Raw genomic sequence first — 26,413 nt, 5'->3', positions numbered from 1 at the left:
TCTCACCATTGACGAGAAAACCATTGCTGAGAGTGTGAGCTCATTGTGAAGCCTTTCATCTTCATCCACTTCTTCACCTGTTTTGTCATCTGTCGGCGAATCACATTTGGTCACATTGGTAGAACTCTGTTTATCATTCTTTGCTCTCAAGAGAGAATGGTCTCTTCCTAGAATATGCATTCGGAGGCGATGCTTTACAGAAACTGGGGATGGATTATCATTCAATCCTCCAAGTTTTCTGAGACTTCCGAACAGATGTTCTAGGCTATCCTGATTCAATCTGCTGGTCAATATGTATTTTATATTGTACCTTTCATTTAACATTTGGTAAAGCTTTGGCAAAGACTGGGAAGATACAAGTAAACCCTTTTGAAACTGATATACTCTGTTGGCACCACAAACTTTCATTGCTCTTACAGTGTTTTCCATTTTTGACAAAATTTGATTTTGCCTAGGCAAATCAGTTCCATATGCATTTCTACTTTCTTTCTTGTCATACGACAGTCTTGAATTAAATGCATCAAACCAAGAATCAGCCAACAAAATAAAATCACTTGTAGCATCCCAGTCCTTAGACAAATAACCTTTTCTTCCAAAGTACCTCAAAGTCTTTGCTGTTGTTTCAGAAAGCAATTGAGCAGCTAACTTGACTTTCATCCTATGTGGCCCTTTGACATTAATGTGTTTACTTGAAAGGCGATGTGTGACCTTTATGTCAGATCTACTGTGAGCTATTAATTGTTGGACACATTGACTTAAAACATATTGTCCATTATCTAAAACAAACCCATGGTCAAGGAAGTTGTTCCGGATTAGTTTTAAAAGATGAGGGGCATCTGCAAATACAAATATTTCCCTATTAGTATCTGCTGGATTTGTGAAGAATGTCTGTTCTGATGTTATTTCCAGGGAGTTCCAAAGTTTAACATTAGTTGGTCCAAGGTCACACACCATAGCTACAACAGGAAATCCTGCAGCCTCTACTTCCTCTATCAACCTGAAGAGAAGACACTTTGTCATTGGGCAGTCAAAGTCATAAAAGATTATCTGCTTCCAATTCTGCACTAATCCTCTCAACATAACACACTGCACACTCTTTTTAGGGTCATAAATTTTGTCTGTAGATTGGTCATAGGACCACTCATTTGATAAGCTGCATTCATCAAATGAAAGCACACTAACACGATCAGCCTCAGGCATAGACAATGATTTATGCTTTAAAACATTAAGAACACACATCAGGATACCGGGCTCTACATCAATATTTGATACCCAGCGACAAAGAGTAGATTTAGATGGAAGAGGAAAATGCCACTTTTCTCTTAAGAAATTATAGGTTTTGTTGCTTGAAGACTTGAGCATCAACGCTCTACAAATGTCTTCCTCTGTCCAACGCGCAGGCCTCATAGATTTACCATGGAATAAAGTTTTAATTTGATTTTCCGAAAAACAAGAACTTAATCTTTTCTTTGCAATATCAATTTCCTCTGTCACACGACGCAACTCTTGGCGCAAGATTTGGTTCTCCTTGAAAGCATCACAATCAGCATGGTGTGTCTTATGTCCCACTTCAGTTACCTCAGTGTCTGCAAGAAAACAAAGAGAATAACAGTCATGTCACTTAACATATCACTAAAGAAATTATGTGTCCCTCCCCTGTTTTCTAGTAACTTACAGGCAAAAACAACAATCTCTGTCACTTAACATATCACTAAAGAAATGATGTCTCCCTCCCCTGTTTTCTAGTAACTCATAGTTAGGCTTTACAGGCAAAAACAACAATCTTTGTCACTAACATATCACTAAAGAAATGATGTCTCCCTCCCCTGTTTTTTAGTAACTTACAGGCAAAAACAACAATCTTTGTCACTAACATATCACTAAAGAAATGATGTCTCCCTCCCCTGTTTTCTAGTAACTTACAGGCAAAAACAACAATCTTTGTCACTTAACATATCACATAGACTCCTGTACTTCCTTGACTTATCACTGGTCACTAAGGGCCCTACAAACCATGGGCAGGTACAGGGTGGGGGAAGTAGTTAACCGCGTCTCCAACCCTCTACCAGCCCATGGTTTGTAGGGCCCTTAGTGACCAGTGATAAGTCAAGGTAGTACAGGAGTCTATGCATATCACTAAGAAATGATGTCTCCCTCCCCTGTTTTCTAGTAACTCATAGTTAGGCTTTACAGGCAAAAATAACAACAATATTTCTTTAGCATGAAATGCACTTGTGCATTCAAAACTTTTGGTGTTATTTCAATATTTCATTTTAATGGTAGCTAAATGCAATTTGCTTCCTTTCTTATTCATTATTATCAGTTGAAGACTATCCCTTTCCTTCATTTATGGTTCAACTCAACGTCTTGGATGTTCATACCTTTGACGGTTGATGCTGCCTCCAGAGGCACCACATCTTGGTTGTGGCTTGAAGCATCATCTCTTGGTGGACTAGGCAAGTGCAGCTCACTCTGGAGTCCCAGGCCAATATGTTGTTCCCTTGCAGTTACCTCAGTGTCTGCAAGTGAACATAGAGAATAATAGTCATATATATATTATTTTACATGCTACAAGAATAATACCCCTTCCACTCCCCCCCCCCAAAAAAAAAAATGTTAACTAGGTACATACATTATTTTTCTCCTTCCTATGTAGCCCTATACCTCGACTAAGTGGAGTGTGTCATTCATAGCATTTCAAAGTACCTAACGTTAAGATGAACAAAGGAAAAACAAACTGATAAATGGAAAGCACCACTCTTTTCTTTGCACAATAAATTAACCTTTCTTCACTCTTTGTCTGCTGCAGCCTTTGTCGAGGCAGCTAGACGTTACCCTACGTTATGAGCTCAGAGCTCGTTATTACCAATCTTTGGGTAGGTCTGAGACCACTCACACACCACATACCGGGAAAGCAAGGTCACAACTCCTTGACTTACAACCCATACCTACTCACTGCTTGGTGAACTGAGGCTAGCTACACGTGAAAGGAGACACACCCAATATACCTATATTTCCTTCATGAAATGACGACTGAAAACACGAAATATATAAGACTATCTAGCACTGCAAGTCTATTTTGGCTTCACCACAATAGCATTCAGATACATGCTTATTTACTTACATTTTCAGACAACTAATGAAAAACTAGCCATTTTCATAATCCTATAAAACCCAACATCCTATTAGACTTGAATTAGCTATGTGACAAGTCATTAACACCTGTACCTGGTCTCCCTGTCTATAAATATGCAAATACCATGTTACAATCAAATTAAGCAAAACTTATTTTGCTAGAGTAGTGAGATGTGGCCGTTGGGCAGTGGTGCAGCCTCTCTCTCTCTCTCTCTCTCTCTCTCTCTCTCTTTAATTAATTTAATAGAAAATATCCTGGTTAACAGTCCTATTCCACCTGGTCAACCATCCTACGTACCCTACCTGGTTATTACCTGGTCAAATAAAATAAACTGGTCAAATGTTCTTTACCCGGGGACGGGGAGGCTGGCCGTTATGCAGTGTGCAGCCACGCCATTTCAAACACTCTCTCTCTCTCTCTCTCTCTCTCTTTAAATGCTGCTGACAAGAATATCAATATCCGTAATACACTGCGCGATAAATGTAATAATTTCTCATTAATGTATTTTATGCAATGCCACTTAAATATTAACACTGCCTATGAGTGGGACTTACCTTCAGCCTCTGGCATGGAAACGCTCGGAAGCGTCCCAGCTTTCAGGACTCTTAATTTTCTTGGCACTGGTAGCTGCAACAGTTCATATTTCAGATGTCTCTCATAGTCACTGGCATTAAAATGTAGTTGGCAAATTCGAGCACTGTTTGGGTTAATGGCACTTGAGTTCATGCAGAGAGAAATCCACTTTTCCCTCAGTGCTTCCTCCCGAGGAAATCTGTGGAACAGCATGCTATGCTGACCGTTGTATAATGAGCTGCATCCGGAAACAGCACACAGGGAAGGCATTTTCAATAAAAAAAAAAATCTAAAGCTCTGTGTCGAGAAGCCAGCCCTGAGCACAGCGTGGTTTCTGCACTACATCTCCCCTCAGTGAGGGGAGATGTAGTGCAGAGCCGTCCACGCGCTGTGCTCAGGGCTTGTGGCATCATCTCTTGGTTTCAGTGAGGGGCCCTCACTGAAACCTGGCTGCAGAGTCCAGACTGCCGTCCAGTGTTGCCACTCAGTTTAAATAAATAGTACCAGATTGCACTAGTAAAAAGTATCAAATGAGAACAAAACGTACCAGATTGAGTAAATATAACATTATTTACTGGTCTACATACCTTTGAAAATGTAAATCTATCTCCTCTTGGGTTGCTGAAGGTGTTGAACACTAACGAAATACATGGCAGGACATAAATATGTTACGACTTACGACACTATTAATTTTATTTCCAAAATGTTTAGAACAAAAATACTATCTCCCTATTTAGTACCAGATTTAGTGGAAGTTGTACTTTGTACACCCCAAAGTACCAAATCTGGTACGTTCGTACCGAAATCGGCAACACTGCTGCCGTCACTGCCCGCGGCCCGCCCCGCCGTGGCCGGTGGCAGAACCTCCTGACGTCATGATGCGCGGCAATATTCAAAACTCGGTACCGAAATGGAACCACTGGTAATGCTTACACTGTGGTCGGGAGGGTACCTGCTGGCGCTTACGAGTTCAACACTTGATCAGTCCGTGGTGAATTACACACATATATTCTCTCTCAATGTTACTCAATTCTTTCCTGAATGTATCCAAGTTGTTTCTCAATTGCTTCCCGAAAAACTTGGGAAACGTCTGGGATACATTGTTGACATACAAAGATTCCTGGTGTGGACGCGCCTTTTCTTGCTTGTAGACATAGACATTTTTATTATTATTTCAAGTACTTTTGAAATTAATATTTAATTGTATTAAAACAAGTACTCATGAGCAACTAATGAGTATTTTCAGTGCGATGAGCTACATACTAGATATACAAATATACGTACATGCATTAACGACCATTTTTCAAGTAACCTAAACCCCAATTTTATATCTTTTGTGGATAATAAATATTCATAGCATAACTAATAATACCTGATTGATTAGTTAATTGTAAAGTACATAAGTATAAGTACACTATTATATAATCATCCAATTTATCTCGTTAAATTTAGGATGGAAGTAAGATTGGTTTGTATTTATTGGCCACTGAAATGAATAAGTTTGGTGTACAACTGACGGCTCCTTACCTTAACATTACTTGCTAATTTATTAGTTGTCTGTGTAGCATCATACTTAAACCGTACTTGCAAATATGTCTCGGCAACTGCCATAACTAACAGATGCAGGTGGTTTTCCTGAGGGTCTGTGTCATACATGTGATTAGTTATGGTGGGGAATATGTTTTTTGGTTGCAATAAGCCAGCACTGAAATAACTAACTTTTTTTTTTTTTTTTACAACAAAGGAGGCAGCTCAAGGGCACACAAAAAAGAAAACAATAAAAAAAAGCCCGCTATTCGCTGCTCCTAAAGTAAAACAAAAGAGGTGGCCGAAAGGAAGATCAAATACAGGAGGAGAGGTGTCCTGATACCCTCCTCTTGAAAGAGTTCAAGTCGTAGGCAGGAGGAAATACAGATGAAGGAAGATTGTTCCAGAGTTTACCAGCGTGAGGGAAGAAAGAGTGAAGATGCTGGTTAACTCTTGCATAAGGGGTTTGGACAGTATAGGGATGAGCATGAGTAGAAAGTCGAGTGCAGCGGGGCCGCGGGAGGGGGGGAGGCATGCAGTTAGCAAGTTCAGAAGAGCAGTCAGCGTGGAAATATCGATAGAAGATAGAAAGAGAGGCAACACTGCGGCGGAATTTAAGAGGTAGAAGACTATCAGTATGAGGAGGAGCCGATGAGACGAAGAGCCTTAGCCTCCACTCTGTCCAGAAGAGCTGTGTGATTGGAGCCCCCCCACACATGATATGCATACTCCATACGAGGCCGGACAAGGCCCCTGTATATGGACAGCAACTGTGCAGGGGAGAAGAACTGGCGGAGACGGTACAGAACGCCCAGCCTCGAGGAAGCTGATTTAGTAAGAGATGAGATATGAAGTTTCCAGTTGAGATTTTGAGTTAAGGATAGACCGAGGATGTTTAGTGTTGAGGAAGGTGATAGCTGGGTGTTGTCGAAGAATAGGGGATAGTTGTTTGGAAGATTGTGTCGAGTGGATAGGTGGAGAAACTGTGTTTTTGAGGCGTTGAAGGACACCAGGTTCTTCTTGCCCCAATCGGAAATAATAGTAAGGTCTGAAGCTAAGCGTTCTGCAGCCTCCAGCCTTGAGTCGTTGAGTTCCTGAAGGGTGGGTCTTCTATTAAAAGAAGTTGAGTAATGCAGAGTGGAATCATCGGCGTAGGAATGGATAGGACAGTTCGTTTTGGAAAGAAGATCATCAATGAACAACAGAAAAAGAGTGGGAGATAGGACAGAACCCTGTGGGACACCACTGTTAATAGATTTAGGGGAAGAACAGTGACCGTCTACCACGGCAGAAATAGAACGGTCAGAAAGGAAACTGGAGATAAAGGTACAGAGAGAAGGATAGAAACCGTAGGAGGGTAGTTTAGAAAGCAAAGATTTGTGCTAATAGCCCCCTGCAAAAAATTGTTGTATGACACTCTTTCTCTGAACAGTTTTTCTAAAGTGATACAAATATCAATAACACCATCAGAAGGATATACCAGGTTTCCTTTAGCCTTTACTTTAACTTGTGAGTGAAGGCGGCTTGCATCGCCCTTGTCTTAGCTTAGGGCGGAAATGCCTGGTTCACACTGTAATATATATATATATATATATATATATATATATATATATATATATATATATCTATATATATATATATATATATATATATATTCCAATACCTCTCAAAGTGTGTATATATATATTGTATATACATATATATATATATATATATATATATTTATATATATATATATATATATATATATATATATATATATATATATATATATATATATATATATATATATGCAAGATAGTATACTCTAAAAAAAAAAAAAATATATATATATATATATATATATATATATATATATATATATATATATATATATATATATATATATATATATATATATATATATATATATATATATATATATATATATATATATATATATATATATATATATATATATATATATATATATATATATATATATATATATATATATATATATATATATATATATATATATATATATATATATATATATATATATATATTCCAAGCCATTCTCTCTCTCAAATATATATATATATATATATATATATATATATATATATATATATATATATATATATATATATATATATATATATATATATATATATATATATATATGTATATATATATATATATATATATATATATATATATATATATATATATATATATATATATATATATATATATACACACACACACACACACATATATATATATATATATATATATATATATATATATATATATATATATATATATATATATATATATATATATATATATATATATATATATATATATATATATATATATATATATATATATATATATATATATATATATATATATATATATATAGATATATAAACCCATACCCACAGACACCCACCCACACCCACACACGCATATACGCGCGCGCGTTTTCCATCTAGAATGGAAAACAAATTTTTTATCTCAAATACTTCTCAACTGTTTCTCAGGACCGAACACACCAGGAAAGTTTGTATGGAAACTTAGCTTTGACATTTCGAAGGTGTTAATGGGGCTTGTAAAAGAATCTCCGCCTGTCAGATTATAGCTGCGGGCTGATGGGAGCTGGAATATCTTGTCTGTGCCTGGTATCGATTCGTTGTATTTTGGGAGCTACCGTTCGTAATAGTTCTTCAAAATCAGTGGTTGACCTTCTAAGAAAATTATTAATTAATTAAAGACTGCTCCATTAACTCTCGGCTCCGCCAAAAGTAAGTCATTCTGTAATGCTCAAATTTCTATAAACTACCTCACCCATACGCGTTTTTTTGTCTTCTTATTGCTCTCCAGTGAGTGCAATAAGTAAAACACAGAGGCCATTGCAGCAGTCTCCGCATACACCGACATCCTGAGAACAACCCTGATTCAAGGCGCTTCCACACCAGGAATCTTTGTATGTCAACAATGTATCCCAGACATTTCCAAATTTTTTCGTGAGGCAGTTGAGAAACAACTTGGATACATTCAGGAAAGAATTGAGTAGCATTGAGAAAGCTATTATGTGGTTTATCTTGATTTTAGTAAGGCTTTCGATAAGGTACCTCACCAGAGACTGTTAAATAAAGTCAGGGCTCATGGGATAAGAGGGAAGGTATTTGATTGGTTAAGGCGTGGATTAGCGACAGGAAACAGAGGATTACCATTAACGGTAAAAAATCTGAATGGGGTAATGTTACCAGTGGGGTTCCTCAAGGTTCAGTTTTAGGCCCGCTTTTATTCATTATCTACATCAATGACATAGACAATGGGATAACTTGTGACATAGGTAAATTTGCAGATGACACCAAAATAGGACGCACTATTAGGACAGGGGAGGATGCTAGAGCACTGCAGGAGGATCTCAACAAACTGTCAGCTTGGTCAGAGAAATGGCAAAATGAATTTTAACATCACCAAGTGTAGCGTACTTAAACACGCAACCCATTACACGGGTATAGTTTAGACTCCACAGCGATAGGCAGGTCTGAGTGTGAAAGGGATTTGGGAGTGTTAGTGAACTCTGACCTAAAACTAAGGAAGCAATGTATTAGTGCGAGGAATAGGGCTAACAGGGTATTAGGTTTTATTAACAGGACGGTAACCAACAGGAGTGCAGAGGTCATCCTCAGACTCTATTTAGCGTTAGTTAGGCCACACTTAGATTATGCTGTCCAGTTTTGGTGCCCACACTACAGAATGGACATCAACTTGCTAGAATCAATTCAGAGGAGGATGACCAAGATGATTCAGGGGCTGAGGAACCTCCCATATCAAAATAGGCTGAAACATCTAAACTTACATTCACTAGAGAGACGAAGAGTGCGGGGAGATCTGATAGAAGCATTCAAATGGGTCAAGGGTTACAACAAAGGCGATATAAGTAAAGTACTGAGAATTAGCCAACAGGATAGAACTCGCAGTTGGTTACCGTCCTGTTAATAAAGCCTAATACCCTGTTAGCCCTATTCCTCGCACTAATACATTGCTTCCTTAGTTTTAGGTCAGAGTTCACTAACACTCCCAAATCCCTTTCACACTCAGACCTGCCTATCGCTGTGGAGTCTAAACTATACCCGTGTAATGGGTTGCTTGTTCCTACATTAAGTACGCTACACTTGGTGATGTTAAAATTCATCTGCCATTTCTCTGACCAAGCTGACAGTTTGTTGAGATCCTCCTGCAGTGCTCTAGCATCCTCCCCTGTCCTAATAGTGCGTCCTATTTTGGTGTCATCTGCAAATTTACCTATGTCACTAGTTATCCCATTGTCTATGTCATCTAATCTGACAACAATGTGAGTGAATGTTGCCCCATGACACCCTCACCTACGAGTGCATAATATCCTTATTAGAGGAAGAAAACAAGCGTCAAAATGCTCATGATGCGTCATGATGCAGAATAAACATATAAAAAAAAAACACTATAAATTTTGATGGCCCCCTAATAACTTCCCAGTGACTTATTGGGGACACAGAACTCTCAAAACCGATTTCTCAAAACACGTTTTTTTTTTTTTTTACAATTAACAATGGCACTACTGAAAACTAATACATATTTTTTCAAAATGGTTTGTTGCACCCAAAACAACAATGAAAGGACTAGAATCCCACGAGTAAGTAGTTCTGGATAAAAAAAAACTAATGATATAACAAAAACAATACCACAAAAATAAAAAAAATCACAATTCCCCCCAAAAATATATCTCAATTTAAGAAAGCTATGTAAAAAACTCTCGTGAGAATTTAGTATTGTGGTTAAAGTTAATAGAGAAAAAAAATCAAAAAGAATACAATTATAAATAGTAGTTTAATGTCGCCTCAAAAAATGTTCTAAATAATGGCCGAAAATCAAAAAGCTTTTTTTATAAGCGGAAACGTCTGCGACTATCATATTTGAACAAGGTAACATATAATATGATATTACTTTATTAATCTTATTAATATCTCTGCTCGTTATTTGAATTTTGAAAAAAAGTGTAGTTGCCCCATTGAGGTTTGAAGGAGCTCTAGAGTGTTGGGATTGTGTCTAATGCGGTCAGGGGTTACGTGTAGGGTACTGTAACAGTTTTTTTATATTTTTTATTATTATTAATTTTTTTTACGTCTTCGCCTGTGGCGCCGATATAATTCCGTAGTAGGGCCTGACGGTCGGGCCCAGCCCGTTGTGACGCAGGCAAGTGTTTATAAAGGTGCCATCTTGCATTGGCTCATGCTGCCCCCCGAAGCTCATCTATGATCCTAGACTCTAGAGTTCGGGCTGATAGGCAGTCTTTTATGCCACTCAGCGGTGACTGAAAAATCCTAGCTTGTAGCACCGGGAGGGGCGCTAACCCGCGTCCAGGACGCGGCCCCGTCACACTGTCCACTCAGCCACCGCCTCTCTCCCCCCCCCCCCCTGCTATAGATCATTAAGAACAAAAATGTTGTTATTTTTACGAAGTTGGTAATTGTAAGAGTATGGAGGAAGATCTGAAAGCCAAAGTTGGGGACAAACAGTGAGATATGCTGAGATAAAAAAATTCAGCGATGGGAGAGTGAATGAAAAGGTTCTACATGAAAAAAAAAATATGTGGGAGTATTTCAGGTGCGTACAATAAATTTAAGGAAGCACTCTGAAGCACAAGCTGACGAAAATAAATATCAAAGGTGTGAATTTATATATAAAGCTCCCTAAATCTTGCATCGGGCTGAGACTGAAATCTAGCCAAATAAACAAATTTTATATACAGACACTGCGGGAGTATTTTGCTGTTCAACATAATCTGTCAGGAGAAAATATGTTAGGAATGGTTATGACTGATCACTCTGTTCTTCCAACAGGAGTTCAGATGTCCATTTCAAGGCCAGTGTCGGGTGGACCAAGTGACGAGACGCTTCTGCCAAAAATGCAGGCTCAGGAAATGTTTGGAAATCGGCATGAAGAAGGAATGGATCATGACAGACGAAGAAAAACGGAGGAAAAAACAAAAAATTGAAGAAAACAGAGCCAGGAAAATTGGAGATATTGGTCAAGATGATGTTGCAGCAACTAGCCATGATAATATTAACAATAATAGCGATGACAATAATGGTGTTAGTGTTATTTCTACGATGATACCACCATCCAATACAGCATCACCATCTTCGTCATCACCATCATCCTTCCCTTCAATGTCCTCGTCGTCTTGCAAGCCTCAAGCTGTCGTGGTGGGAAGAATCAGGGAGGAAGAAACTCATCCCATCAAGGTATGTTACTTAGAACACTGTCTTCTACTACTACTACTACTACTGATGTTATTACTACTACTACTACTACTACTACTACTACTGCTACTTACAACTTCTACGACTATCACTATTACTACTACTAATGCTACTTAAAACACTAAGAATATTAAAAATACAATTACTATTGCTACATGTTCTGCTTTTAGTGCTAATCCTACTAATAGTACTACTCCTACCACTTATACTGTTACTACTATGTACTAATACTGCTATTACTACTACTACTCCTACTGTAGTCTATAGTCTATCGACTCTAACTTGAGCCTTTAGGCACGGCTCCCCTGAACCGCGCTACTTCCACATCACCCCACCACTCCTCAAAGGAGCTCGCTTCCCCCCCCCTCCCTCTCTTTCCTAATTACGTTATGTATAATATCTTTTGCTTGGCTGTGCAGGACACGAGTGAGACCTACGTGAGTCTTCCATGGTGGCGGAAGGGTAATTTTTTTTATTTTTTTTAACGTGATTACCTATGGCGCCGGTATGCTTTTTTCAGGGGCCTGGTGGTCGGCCCAACCCCGTCATGCCGCAGGCAATTTTTATAGTGGCGCTATTTATACTTGGCTTATCCTGCCCCCCGGAACTCATTCTTGATTCACTTGGACGATTTCTTCTAGAGTCCGGGTTGATGGGTGGTGTTCAGGACAGCATGTGGGTAGTCTTAGGCCACTCGGCGGCACCATCGCATGAGCCCCGTTGCCAAGTGAAATGGAAGGTTTACAGAGTCGTTGTCTTTTCTTCAAATCCCAAGCCATTCATAACACCATGCCGTCGAATTATGAATATATATATATATATATATATATATATATATATATATATATATATATATATATATATATATATATATATATATATACATATATATATATATATATATATATATATATATATATATATATATATATATATCTATATATATATATATATATATATATATATATATATATATATATATATATATATATATATATATATATATATTGAAATCTCCATCTTGCTGAAATCTCCATCTTGGGAGATTTCAATGTTCACCACCAGCTTTGGCTTTCATCCTCTTTCACTGACCAGCCTGGTGAACAAGCCTACAACTTTGCTCTCCTCAACGACCTAGAGCAGTTGGTTCAGCACCCTACTCGTATTCCCGACCGTCTTGGAGACAGGCCCAACATTCTAGACCTCTTCCTTACTTCTAATCCTTCTGCTTACTCTGTCAAACTGTTCTCTCCGTTGGGCTCCTCCGATCATAACCTTATTTCTGTATCCTGTCCTATCGCTCCTGTACATCCTCTGGACCCACCGAAGAGGCGATGCTTCTGGCATTTTGCTTCAGCTCGGTGGGACAACCTGAGGATGTACTTTTCCGACTTCCTGCTGGAAGTATGCCTTTGTACAGCCTGTGCCTAAGAAGGGTGACCGTTCCAATCCCTCAAACTACTGCCCTATAGCTTTACTTTCCTGTCTATCTAAAGCTTTTGAATCAATCCTTAACCGGAAGATTCAAAAGCACCTTTCCCCTTCTAACCTTCTATCTGATCGCCAGTATGGATTCCGCAAGGGGCGTTCTACTGGCGATCTTCTTGCTCTTTTAACTGACTCTTGGTCATCCTCTCTTAGCTGTTTCGGTAAAACTTTCTCTGTTGCGCTAGACATATCGAAAGCCTTCGATAGAGTCTGGCACCAGTCTTTGCTTTCTAAACTGCCCTCTTTCGGATTCTATCCTCTCTCTCTTCCTTTATCTCCAGTTTCCTTTCCGGCCGTTCTGTCTCTGCGGTGGTAGACGGTCACTGCTCTTCCCCTAAACCTATCAACAGTGGCGTTCCACAGGGCTCTGTCGTATCACCCACTCTCTTCCTGTCATTCATCAATGATCTTCTTTCCATAACAAACTGTCCTGTTCACTCATACGCCGACGACTCCACTCTGCATTATTCAACTTCTTTCAATAGAAGACCATCACAACAGGAAGTACACGACTCCAGACTTGAGACTGCAGAACGCTTAACCTCAGACCTTGCTATCATTTCCCATTGGGGCAGAAGGAACCTTGTGTCCTTCAATGCCTCAAAAACTTAATTTCCCCACCTATCAACTCGACACAATCTTCCAAACATCTATCCCCTATTCTTCGACAACACTCAGCTGTCACCTTCTTCAACACTAAACATCCTCGGTCTATCCTTAACTCAAAATCTCAACTGGAAACTTCATATCTCCTCTCTCGCTAAATCAGCTTCCTCGAGGTTGGGCGTTCTGTATCGTCTCCGCCAGTTTTTCTCCCCCGCGCAGTTGCTATCCATATACAGGGGCCTTGTCCGCCCTCGAACGGAGTATGCATCTCACGTGTGGGGGGGCTCCACTCACACAGGTCTTCTGGACAGAGTGGAGTCTAAGGCTCTTCGTCTCATCAGCTCTCCTCCTCCTACTGATAGTCTTTTACCTTTTAAATTCCGCCACGATGTTGCCTTTCTTTCTATCTTCTATCGATATTTCCACGCTGACTGCTCTTCTGAACTTGCTAACTGCATGCCTCCCCCCCTCCCGCGGCCCCGCTGCACACGACTTTCTACTCATGCTCATCCCTATACTGTCCAAACCCCTTATACAAGAGTTAACCAGCATCTTCACTCTTTCATCCCTCACGCTGGTAAACTCTGGAACAATCTTCCTTCATCTGTATTTCCTCCTGCCTACGACTTGAACTCTTTCAAGAGGAGGGTATCAGGACATCTCTCCTCCTGAAATTGACCTGCCTTTCGGCCACCTCTTTTGATTCTTTTTTGGGAGCAGCAAGTAGCGGGCTTTTTTTTTATTATTTTTTTATTTTTTTGTGTGCCCTTGAGCTGTCTCCTTTGTTGTAAATTTATATATATATATATATATATATATATATATATATATATATATATATATATATATATATATATATATATATATATATATATATATATATATATATATATATATATATATATATATATATATATATATATATATATATATATATATATATATATATATATATATATATATATATATATATATATATATATATATATATATATATATATATATATATATATATATATATATATATATATATATATATATATATATATATATATATATATATATATATATATATATATATATATATATTTTTTTTTTTAAAGGAGACAGCTCAAGGGCACAAAAGTAAACATTAATAAAAAAGCCTGCTACTGCTGCTCCTAAAAGAATCCAAAGAGGTGGCTGAAAGATAAGTCAGTTTCTGGGAGGAGAGGTGTCCTGATACCTCCTCTTGAAAGAGTTCAAGTCGTAGGCAGGAGGAAATACAGATGAAGGAAGATTGTTCCAGAGTTTACTAGCGTGAGGGATGAAAGAGTGAAGATGCTGGTTAACTCTTGCATAAGGGTTTGGACAGTATAGGGATGAGCATGAGTAGAAAGTCGAGTGCAGGGGGCCGCGGGAGGGGGAGGCATGCAGTTAGCAAGCTCAGAAGAGCAGTCATGGAAATATCGATAGAAGATAGAAAGAGAGGCAACATTGCGGCGGAATTTAAGAGGTAGAAGACTATCAGTATGAGGAGGAGAGCTGATGAGACGAAGAGCCTTTGCCTCCACTCTGTCCAGAAGAGCTGTGTGAGGGAGCCCCCACACATGAGATGCATACTCCATGAGGGCGGACAAGGCCCCTGTATATGGACAGCAACTGTGCAGGGAGAAGAACTGGCGGAGACGGTACAGAACGCCCAGCCTCGAGGAAGCTGATTTAGTAAGAGATGAGATATGAAGTTTCCAGTTGAGATTTTGAGTTAAGGATAGACCGAGGATGTTTAGTGTTGAGGAAGGTGATAGCTGGTGTTGTCAAAGAATAGGGATAGTTGTTTGGAAGATTGTGTCGAGTGGATAGGTGGAGAAACTGTGTTTTGAGGCGTTGAAGGACACCAGGTTCTTCTTGCCCCAATCGGAAATAATAGTAAGGTCTGAGGCTGCGTTCTGCAGCCTCCAGCCTTGAGTCGTTAAGTTCCTGAAGGGTGGGTCTTCTATTAAAAGAAGTTGAATAATGCAGAGTGGAATCATCGGCGTAGGAATGGATAGGACAGTTCGTTTTGGAAAGAAGATCATCAATGAACAACAGAAAAAGAGTGGAGATAGGACAGAACCCTGTGGGACACCACTGTTAATAGATTTAGGAAGAACAGTGACCGTCTACCACGGCAGAAATAGAACGGTCAGAAAGGAAACTGAGATAAAGGTACAGAGAGAAGGATAGAAACCGTAGGAGGGTAGTTTAGAAAGCAAAGATTTGTGCCAGACCCTATCAAAAGCTTTTGATATGTCCAGCGCAATAGCAAAGTTTCACCGAAACGGCTAAGAGAGGATGACCAAGAGTCAGTTAAGAAGGCTAGGAGATCACCAGTAGAACGCCCTTGCGGAACCCATACTGGCGATCAGATAGAAGGTCAGAAGTGGAAAGGTGCTTTTGAATCTTACGGTTAAGGATTGATTCAAAAGCTTTAGATAGACAAGAAAGTAAAGCAATAGGACGGTAGTTTGAGGATTGGAGCGGTCACCCTTCTTAGGTACAGGCTGTGTGAAGGCATACTTCCAGCAAGAAGGAAAGGTAGATGTTGACAGGCAGAGGCGAAAGAGTTTGACCAGGCAGGGTGACAGCACGGAGGCACAGTTTTAAGGACAATAGGAGGCACTCCATCAGGTCCATAAGCCTTCTGAGGATTGAGGCCAGAGAGGGCATAGAAAACATCATTTTGAAGAATCTTTATAACAGGCATAAAGGAGTCAGAGGGGGATGAGTAGGAGGAATATGCCCAGAATCGTCCAGAGTGGAGTTTTAGAAAAGTTTGAGAGAAGAGTTCAGCCTTAGAGATAGATGAGACGGCAGTGTTGCTGTCAGGACTGAGGAGTGGAGGAAAGATGAAGAAGTGAAGTTGGAGGAGATGTTTTGGCTAGATGCCAGAAGTCACGGGAAGAGTTAGAGAAAGCAAGGTTTTGACATTTTCTATTAATGAAAGAATTTTTGGTTAGTCGGAGAATAGATTTGGCACGATTTCGGGCAGAAATGTAAAGTTCATAATTAGCATTAGTTTGAAGGCTCTGGTATCTTTTGTGAGCTACCTCTCTATCATTGACAGCACGAGAACAAGCGTGATTAAACCAAGGCTTTTTAGCGTGAGGAGTAGAGAAAGAACGAGGAATGTATGCCTCCATTCCAGAGACAATCACCTCTGTGATGCGCTGAGCACACACAGAGGGGTCTCTATCCTGGAAGCAATAATCATTCCACGGGAAATTGGAAAAGTACATCCTCAGGTCGTCCCACCGAGCTGAAGCAAAATGCCAGAAGCATCGCCTCTTCGGTGGGTCCAGAGGATGTACAGGAGCGATAGGACAGGATGCAGAAATAAGATTGTGATCGGAAGAGCCCAACGGAGAGAACAGTTTGACAGAATAAGCAGAAGGGTTTGAGGTAAGGAAGAGGTCTAGAATGTTGGGCCGATCTCCAAGACGGTCAGGAATACGTGTAGGGTGCTGGACCAACTGCTCTAGGTCGTTGAGGATAGCAAAGTTGTAGGCTTGTTCACCAGGATGGTCAGTGAAAGAGGATGAAAGCCAAAGCTGGTGGTGAACATTGAAATCTCCTAGGATGGAGATTTCAGCGAAGTGAGAGTGGGTCAAGATGTGCTCCACTTTAGAATTCAAATAGTCAAAGAATTTTACATAGTTGGTAGAGTTAGGTGAGAGATAAACAGCACAGATGTATTTAGTAATAGAATGACAGTGAAGTCTTAACCAGATGGTGGAAAATTCAGAAGAGTCAAGGTCGTGGGCACGAGAGCAAGTGATGTCGTTGCGCACGTAGGCGCAACATCCAGCTTTGGATTGAAATTTAGGATAGAGATAGTAGGATGGAACAGAGTAGAGTTTGCTGTCAGTAGCCTCAGAAACCTGTGTTTCGGTAAGGAAGAGAAGGTGAGGTTTAGAGGAGGAGAGATGATGTTCCACAGAATGAAAATTAGAGCGAAGACCGCGAATGTTGCAGAAATATATATATATATATATATATATATATATATATATATATATATATATATATATATATATATATATATATATATATATATATATATATATATATATATATATATATATATATATATATATATATATATATATATATATATCTATATATATATATATATATATATAGATATATATATATATATATATATATAGATATATATATATATATATATATATATATATATATATATATATATATATATATATATATAGCTCAGGAACGTGTAGACAAACAGGAGAACCAGTGGCATCCTTTATTGACAACGTTTCGGTGAACAGAGGTCATCATCTTCAGGTGGGGGGCCTAAAAATTACAATGTAACCGTTCAGAACGGGACTATAATACATAAAAACTTAAAAAAAAAAAAGTGTAAGCGTCACCCTGGTCAGGTGGGAGAGGCAGGCCGAACTAAGGAACACAGTGAAGGGGAGACTATCACCTAAACTCCTATAGAATTTTATAAGGGAAACAAGCGAAACAATAGAGATTAACGAGACCAGAGTCGAACTCGGCATTTGAAACAATTTCACAAGCAAAGTAGGTGTGTGAAGGTAATAGAGAATTAATGAAGTAAGTACAGATACAAAAAACACTAATCTATCACCTACTCTGAATACATGACAACCTATTCTAACCTAACCAAACAGACTTAGTTTCATTGAGGAGTTAGATTTATTAAGTTCCGGTTTTAAATTACGAATATGTAAAGATGGGCTAGATGGAAAGCCACTAAGCGAAAAGAATCTCTCGGGCACAGACAACTCATTGTCAAACGAAGTCCAGTTACTACAAATATTATATGCCCTATTTAACAAAGTTCTTATTGTGTTTAGTTTATAAATATGTGGAACAAAAGAATAAAAATTAATACCCAGGTTCATATGTGTCGGTTTTCTTTAAGCACTGGTACATAATTTGTTATTATTTTTTGTTATTAAGATGTCTAAAATTGGTAAGGAGTTGAGTTCAAGCCAGTAGTTTATAAAAGATACGTTGATGATTGCGGTGTGTGTGACTGATGGAGTTGCCGGTTAGCTCTGCTGTTTTTATACCCTGTGTTACGTCATCAGGAGGTAGGGGAGGATGCTCGGAATGGATTTTTGGGAATGGAATTTTTGGCAGCCCGTCGATCGACCTTACTTACTTCGATCTTGGCAGTAGACAACTCACCCTCTTTTCTTTTTTTCCCGACCCGGCTCGGTGGAGGTAGCTCTGACTTAACTGTTGGCGTTGCGGGCAGTAGTCAGTAATTACTCTATTTCTTATTACACGGATTCAAACCACCATCGGAGAAAGTGATAGCTACCCTCACCAAATCAGGTAGTGGAATGAAGTCAACAGGGTGCTCCTGCATTATAAATTATAACCTTGGATGGCAAAGTGGGTATTGACTCCAATGCATTGGTTCGAATCCGGTGCTGGGTAGTATGCAGCTTGTCCTTTCATTTATTAATAATAATGACAATAACAACAACAACAACAATAATAATAATAATTATAATAATAATAATAATAATAATAATAATAATAATAATAATAATAATAATAATAATGGTAATAATAATAATAATCAATTGGTAATAATTACTAGTGAACAACCAAAATGGTTCTCATACATGAATATGTGCCCCTAACTAATTACATAGCACTGATTTAAGTTCATTCATTTTTTGCTGTCAGGCCAGGTTCTTGAATAACATACTGAAAAAAACCCATTCAATATCCCATAACTCGTTTCAGCTTTGTTTCTCATATTGAGGAAGACACAGATAACCTTGTAATGATTTGTGACACGAATATATGGAAATTCAGTGCAAATTTTATTAGCAATCAGTAAAGATCTAAAAATACTTTTGAACTTTGCTTTTTCGCTTGTTCAACTTATTTTCTTCACGTTGCAGCATCCATCAGTAGTCGTCCATCATACTGGGACTGAAGCAGTCTTGATACCTGCTCTCCACTATATAAATGCCTTGTTAAAACATTTCATTGTGCTCGTCATTGATGTCTCTGAGGTTATCTGTAAAGAAGTCGAGGTGAGAGTGGAAGGAATGAAGTCTGAAGGACATCCTTGAGCCTAGAGTTCGAAAACGCTGTAACATGGCTGGCACAATTTCTTCGTAGTTGTCTTGTCTTTCCAATATAGTTCTGTGAGGCATTCATGAATGAGTCCCATGCCTCCTTCTCCTTCTCCCTAGAATCAGACGGTTTCATTTCAGAACCACAAATTTGATCGATGGAACTAGATACACACATACATTGATTGGTTCTCGAAAGCCAGACCCAATACGTCTTTGCTAATGCCATATTAAAATTCAGTGCCTTCATTTACCGTAGAATTAGACCATTTCATACCAGAACCATGAAATAATTTAATTTTTGAGGTAACAAAAAATGTATAAGTCACATCCTGGGAGCTCGATACACCGTCATAATGGTTCTCAATAACCTAATCTGATACGTCTTTATTGATGCCATATTTGAATTCATCACCTTCAATTACCCTAGAATCAGACCATTTCATACCAGAAGCATGAAATAATTTAAATTTTGTTGACCAATTTTATCTTGCCTTCAGGTGCCTCGACTCAATGATGCAACAGATGTCCACCATTACAACCACCACAATAATTGCTTGGATGGTGCTACTGCGCAGCCGGGTCTAAGGTAGAGAGAGAGAGAGAGCGAGAGAGAGAGAGAGAGAGAGAGAGAGAGAGAGAGAGAGAGAGAGAGAGAGAGAGAGAGAGAGAGAGAGAGAGAGAGAGAGAGAGAGAGAGAGAGAGAGAGAGAGAGAGAGAGAGAGAGAGAGAGAGAGAGAGAGAGAGAGAGAGAGAGAGAGAGAGAGAGAGAGAGAGAGAGAGAGAGAGAGAGAGAGAGAGAGAGAGAGAGAGAGAGAGAGATTTACATAGATTTACGTTGAGAATCAGACCACACAGACCCCATCGTCCAGACTAGGTGGTCTGTCCTTAAACCTAAGTGATTCTACATTAATCAGATGGCTCCAAAACGATGCATTTCAACTCTAGTTAATATTAAGTTGAAAGAAGCGACGGTTGAGCTTGTTTTTGAAGGAGTCAATCGTGTTACACTAGACCACTGACGGTGGGAGCTTATTCCATTCTCGCACTACAACGTTGGTGAAGAAAAATTTGGTGCAGTCTGAATTTACTTGTCTACATTTGAGTTTTACGCCATTGTTCCTCGTACGCAAAGTGTCATCGATCATAAACAATGTTGATCTGTCTACATTTGTGAAACCATTAAGTATTTTAATTAAAACATTCGATCAGTTTTCCTCGGAGGCGACGTTTCTCAAGAGAGAACATGTTAATTAAGTGTGGAAAACCTTTCTTCGTAAGATTTGTTACGCAAGGAAGGGATCAATTTTGTTGCCCGACGCTGAGCACCTTCTAATTTAGCAATGTCCTTTGCATGGTGGGAAGACAAAAACTGTACCGCATATTTCAAGTGGGGTCTGACTAAACTATTGTAGAGTGGAAGGATTACATCTTTATTCTTGAATAAAAAGTTTCTTTTAATGAAGCCCAACATTCTGTTCGCTTTAATTGCTGCATCGATGCATTGCTGTGAGAATTTGAGGTTTGACGCGATTTTGACCCCAAAGTCCTTAACGCATTGAACGCTTTTGAGTTTAACCCCGCGCATTTCGTAATCGAACTTCTTATTCCTTGTTCCAACTTGAAGGAATCTGATAGATGGGCATCTCCCATCTATCAGACCAAGCTGAAATTTTGTGCTAATTCTCTTGGAGGCTTTGCCTGTCTTCGTCAGTGTGAACCGAGTTACCAATCTTTGTGTCGTCTGCAAATTTACTAATGCGATTATTGAATTCAACATCCACATCGTTGATGTAAATAATGAAGAGCACTGGGCCAAGAACCGAGCCCTGAGGGACGCCACTAGTGACCGGCGCCCACTCTGAGTTAAATCCGTCGATCACCACTCTTTGGTGTCTGTTGCTCAACCAATTCGCGATCCATTGGTATACTTGACCGTCAATACCTATTTTCTTTAATTTGTAAAGTAATTTATGATTTAGGATTTTATCAAACGCTTTCTGGTAATCAAGATAGACTACGTCCAGTGATTTGGTTACGTCATAAACTATGAAGAGGTCGTTATAAAAGGTCAATAGGTTTGATAGGCAGGATCTTTTGTTACGGAAGCCATGTTGTGAGTCCCCAATTAATGAGTGGCTTTCAAGGTAACTCACAATTTTGTCTCTAATTATGCTCTCAAGTAGCTTACCTACAACCGAAGTTAGACTAATGGGCCTGTAATTACCTGGTAATTTTTTCTCTCCTTTCTTAAAAATCGGTGTCACGTTAGCCTTTTTCCAATCCGAAGGGACGATTCCTTGTCGCAAGGACATATTGAATACGGTTGTAAGGGAGGAGGGTATTTCGCTCTTTGTTTCTTTGAGCAGTGTAGGATATACTTTGTCAGGTCCAGGACTTTTATTTGTTTTAAGTGATTGGAGGGCTTTAAGGATTTCATCGGTTGTTATTTCAAAGTTAGGCAATGCATGCTCGGGATTTACATTAGTACTGGTGTTGGTGGTAGTGGTTGGAGGACTGTTAGTATAGAACACCGAGGAAAAGTAATTGTTTAATAGGTTTGCAGCGTGTTGGCTGTCAGTCACTAGAGCACCGTCGTTATTTGTTAAGGGTTCAATTCCACTTCTGATCGCCTTTCTGTTGTTTATGTAACTGAAGAAGGATTTCGGATTATTTTTACCGCTGGCCGCAATAGTTTCTTCATATCCGCACTTTGCCTGACATACTAATCTTTTTACTCGTCGCCTGGCATCATGATAAAGTCTAATGTTTTCGGGCGTGCTTTGCCCTTTCTTTAGCCTGTAAAACAATTTTCTCTCCTTGACTGAGTGTTTAATTTCGCTATTATACCAAGGTGGCCTTTTATTAGTTTTACTTCTCTTCTCACACAAAGGGACGAATGTGCTCTGTTGAGTGAGTAAATGATTTTTAAAGCTTAGCCAGGCGTCCTCTACATTACCGTCATCTGATAGTTGTATTTCTGTTAGTTTTTGTCGGATTTCTACGAAGTTAGCTCTTTTGAAATTGGGCCCCTTTACTTTATTTTCAGTCACTGATATTTGAGCTCTAATGTAGACGCGCACTAATTTATGATCGCAAGAACCGAGGTGTTCTCCTACCGTGACATTACTGACTAAGTTATCTTGGGTCGTTATAACAAAGTCTAGTATGTTATTTTGTCGAGTTGGTTCAGAAACCATTTGGCTTAGACAATTTTCTTCTAAAAATTCGATCATTCTGTGTGACTCGCCTTCTGTACCTGACAGTGTTGCCCAGTCGATATGGGAGAGGTTAAAGTCTCCTAATATCAGTGAGTCGCTGTTATTAAATGACTGCCTTAAAACGCTGTACATTTCAAGATCGGCATCGAGTGATTGCCCCGGAGGCCTGTAGGTGACATATATATTTAAATTGACCTTTGCAATGTTTACTCGCACGCACAAATGTTCAACATTACTATATCCTGGTGTTCTGTCAGTGGGTTGCAAATAGCTTTTGACAAAAAGGGCAACACCATCACCTCTACGGTTTACGCGATCTTTGTTGAAGAGTCTGTAGCCATCTATGTTGTATTCTGTACTTAAATCAATATTTGTGGTATCGATAAATATTTCGGTTATAGCAATTACGTCAAAATTTTCTGTCAGAGCAAGTTATCTTAGTTCATCAAACTTGTCTTATTCTCAAGCGGTTTCTTAAGCTCCACATACATATGACGTCACGAGCTGGGACAACGATGATTGGCCGTGGGAAGTCAAGCACCACATACCACGGCGTGTTCCAATGTTGGCTTATATTATTATAGGAACAGTGAAGTCTTGAACAAACAGAAAAATATTGTTTCTCGCAGTGTATGACTTTTTATACATGGCCCAGAAAATTTAGATTGTTCTTATACCCAATTAATAATACAGTAACATGGAAAAATGTTGCAATAAAACATTATATGTGCGAAGATAATGGCGAAGAGGTGGTCTTCAGCTGCTCTTCCTGAAGAGAGAGAAAATAGTTCGTTTCTTTCTCCCATCGCGCGCTGCACGAAGACACTCCTCGTCCCTGATAATACCGTTTGGTCCACGAAGTGCTTTCCTCGCGGGAAGGGGGAAGAGGTTGACTGATAATATCGCAGAGAGTCAGGTCACGTCCTCGATCTGACCTGCCTCTCCCTTCTGCCCCGCCCTCCCCAGACCCTTCTTTCTCCTTCTGTTTTCATCCTCTCATCTCTCCCTGTTTCTTCCACTCATTTTCTTTGTTCTCCCTTCTCCCATCCTCTATCTGCAGTTTTTTTATCACTCAATCTCTCTCTCTCCTCCCTTTTCCCTTCCTTGTGTGTGTGTGTGTGTGTGTGTGTGTGTGTGTGTGTGTGTGTGTGTGTGTGTGCGTGTGTGTGTGTGTGTGTGTGTTTGCATCATTCTATACACACGAACACAAACACACACACATACACACACATACACTGGGAAACATTGTGATAAGGAAAGTAGGCGTACGACATTGAGTGGGTGGAGGAGGAGGAAGAAGAGTAGCAGTATGATGTGTAAAAGTAGGAAGAGGAAGAGGAAACAGGGCGAGGCAAGCATGATGACGTAGGCAGGGCAATGGGGAAGGAGTGGGAGGGGCTACATAAGGGAGGGAGGGAGGGAGGGGGAAGGGATGAGAAAAATCTGAGTGATGGGAGAGTTGTCAACCAACTAACCTTTAATACATGGTTTTCAATGTTTTTTTTTTTTTTACAACAAAAGGAGGCAGCTTAAGGGCACTAAAAAAGGAAACAATAATAAATAAGCCCGCTACTCGCTGCTCCTAAAAAAGAATCAGAAGAGGTGGCCGAAAGAGAGGTCAATTTCGGGAGGAGAGGTGTCCTGATACCCTCCTCTTGAAAGAGTTCAGGTCGTAGGCAGGAGGAAATACAGATGAAGGAAGATTGTTCCAGAGTTTACCAGCGTGAGGGATGAAAGAGTGAAGATGCTGGTTAACTCTTGCATAAGGGGTTTGGACAGTATAGGGATGAGCATGCGTAGAAAGTCGTGTGCAGCGGGCCCGCGGGAGGGGGGGAGGCATGCAGTTAGCAAGTTCAGAAGAGCAATCAGCGTGGAAATATCGATAGAAGATAGAAAGAGAGGCAACATCGCGACGGAATTTAAGAGGTAGGAGACTATCAGTAGGAGGAGGAGAGCTGGTGAGACGAAGAGCCTTAGACTCCACTCTGTCCAGAAGAGCTGTGTGAGTGGAGCCCCCACACACTTGAGATGCATACTCCATACGAGGGTGGACAAGGCCCCTGTATATGGATAGCAACTGTGCGGGGGAGAAGAACTGGCGGAGACGATACAGAACGCCTAACCTCGAGGAAGATGATTTAGCGAGAGAGGAGATGTGAAGTTTCCAGTTGAGATTTTGAGTAAAGGATAGACCAAGGATGTTTAGTGTTGAAGATGGTGATAGCTGAGTGTTATCGAAGAATAGGGGATAGGTGTTTGGAAGATTGTGTCGAGTTGATAGGTGGAGAAATTGAGTTTTTGAAGCATTGAAGGACACAAGGTTCCTTCTGCCCCAATCGGAAATGATAGCAAGGTCTGAGGTTAAACGTTCTGCAGCCTCCATTCTGGAGTCGTGTACTTCCTGTTGAGAGGGTCTTCTATTGAAAGAAGTTGAATAATGCAGGGTGGAGTCGTCGGGGTATGAGTGGACAGGACAGTTTCTTATGGAAAGAAGATCATTGATGAATAACAGGAAGAGAGTGGGGGATAGGACAGAGCCCTGTGGAACACCACTGTTGATTGGTTTAGGGGAAGAACAGTGACTGTCTACCACCGCAGAGATAGAACGGCCGGAAAGGAAACTGGACATAAAGGAACAGAGAGGGGGATAGAATCCGAAAGAGGGCAGTTTAGAAAGCAAAGACTTGTGCCAGACTCTATCGGAGGCTTTCGATATGTCTAGCGCAACAGAGAAAGTTTCACCGAAACGGCTAAGAAAGGATGACCAAGAGTCAGTTAAGAGAGCAAGAAGATCGCCAGTAGAACGCCCCTTGCGGAACCCATACTGGCAATCAGATAGAAGGTTATAAGTGGAAATGTGCTTTTGAATCTTCCGGTTAAGGATTGATTCAAAAGCTTTAGATATACAGGAAAGTAAAGCTATAGGGCGGTAGTTTGAGGGATTGGAATGGTCACCCTTCTTAGGCACAGGCTGTACAAAGGCATACTTCCAGCAGGAGGGAAAGGTAGATGTTGATAGGCAAAGACGAAAGAGTCTGACCAGGCAGGGAGTCAGCACGGAAGCACAGTTTTTAAGGACAATAGGAGGCACTCCATCAGGTCCATAAGCACTCTGAGAGTTGAGGCCAGAGAGGGCATAGAAAACATCATTTGGAAGAATCTTAATAACAGGCATAAAGGAGTCAGAGGGGGGGTGAGTAGGAGGAATATGCTCAGAATCGTTCAAGGTGGAGTTCTTACAGAAAGTTTGAGTGAAGAGTTCAGCCTTAGAGACAGATGAGACGGCAGTGCTGCCGTCAGGGTTAAGGAGAGGAGGGAAAGAGGAAGAAGTGAAATTGGAGGAGATTTTTTTGGCTAGATGCCAGAAGTCACGGGAAGAATTAGAAGAAGCAAGATGTTGACATTTTCTATTGATAAAAGAAGTTTTGGTAAGTCGGATAATATATT

The 26,413-nt window shown here is 39.7% G+C and overlaps 1 protein-coding gene across 5 annotated transcripts in view; it reads left to right on the top strand.

Moving 5' to 3' along the window:
* Nucleotides 1–26,413, top strand: part of LOC126980192 (nuclear hormone receptor HR96-like) — a gene marked incomplete in the record, with an annotated part of 172,268 nt that overhangs the window by 58,020 nt on the left and 87,835 nt on the right. For all 5 annotated transcript variants that reach the window (XR_007732970.1, XM_050829816.1, XM_050829815.1 and 2 more), the window contains 2 exon segments: nt 11,116–11,520; nt 20,246–20,334. Coding sequence is in view for 4 of the 5 variants with exons in the window: in XM_050829816.1 (XP_050685773.1) it covers nt 11,116–11,520; nt 20,246–20,334 (494 nt within the window).

This window comes from Eriocheir sinensis, chromosome 43, assembly GCF_024679095.1.
Source record: "Eriocheir sinensis breed Jianghai 21 chromosome 43, ASM2467909v1, whole genome shotgun sequence".
NCBI classification, from domain to species: domain Eukaryota; kingdom Metazoa; phylum Arthropoda; class Malacostraca; order Decapoda; family Varunidae; genus Eriocheir; species Eriocheir sinensis.
This window is presented reverse-complemented; position numbering and strand designations above follow the sequence as displayed.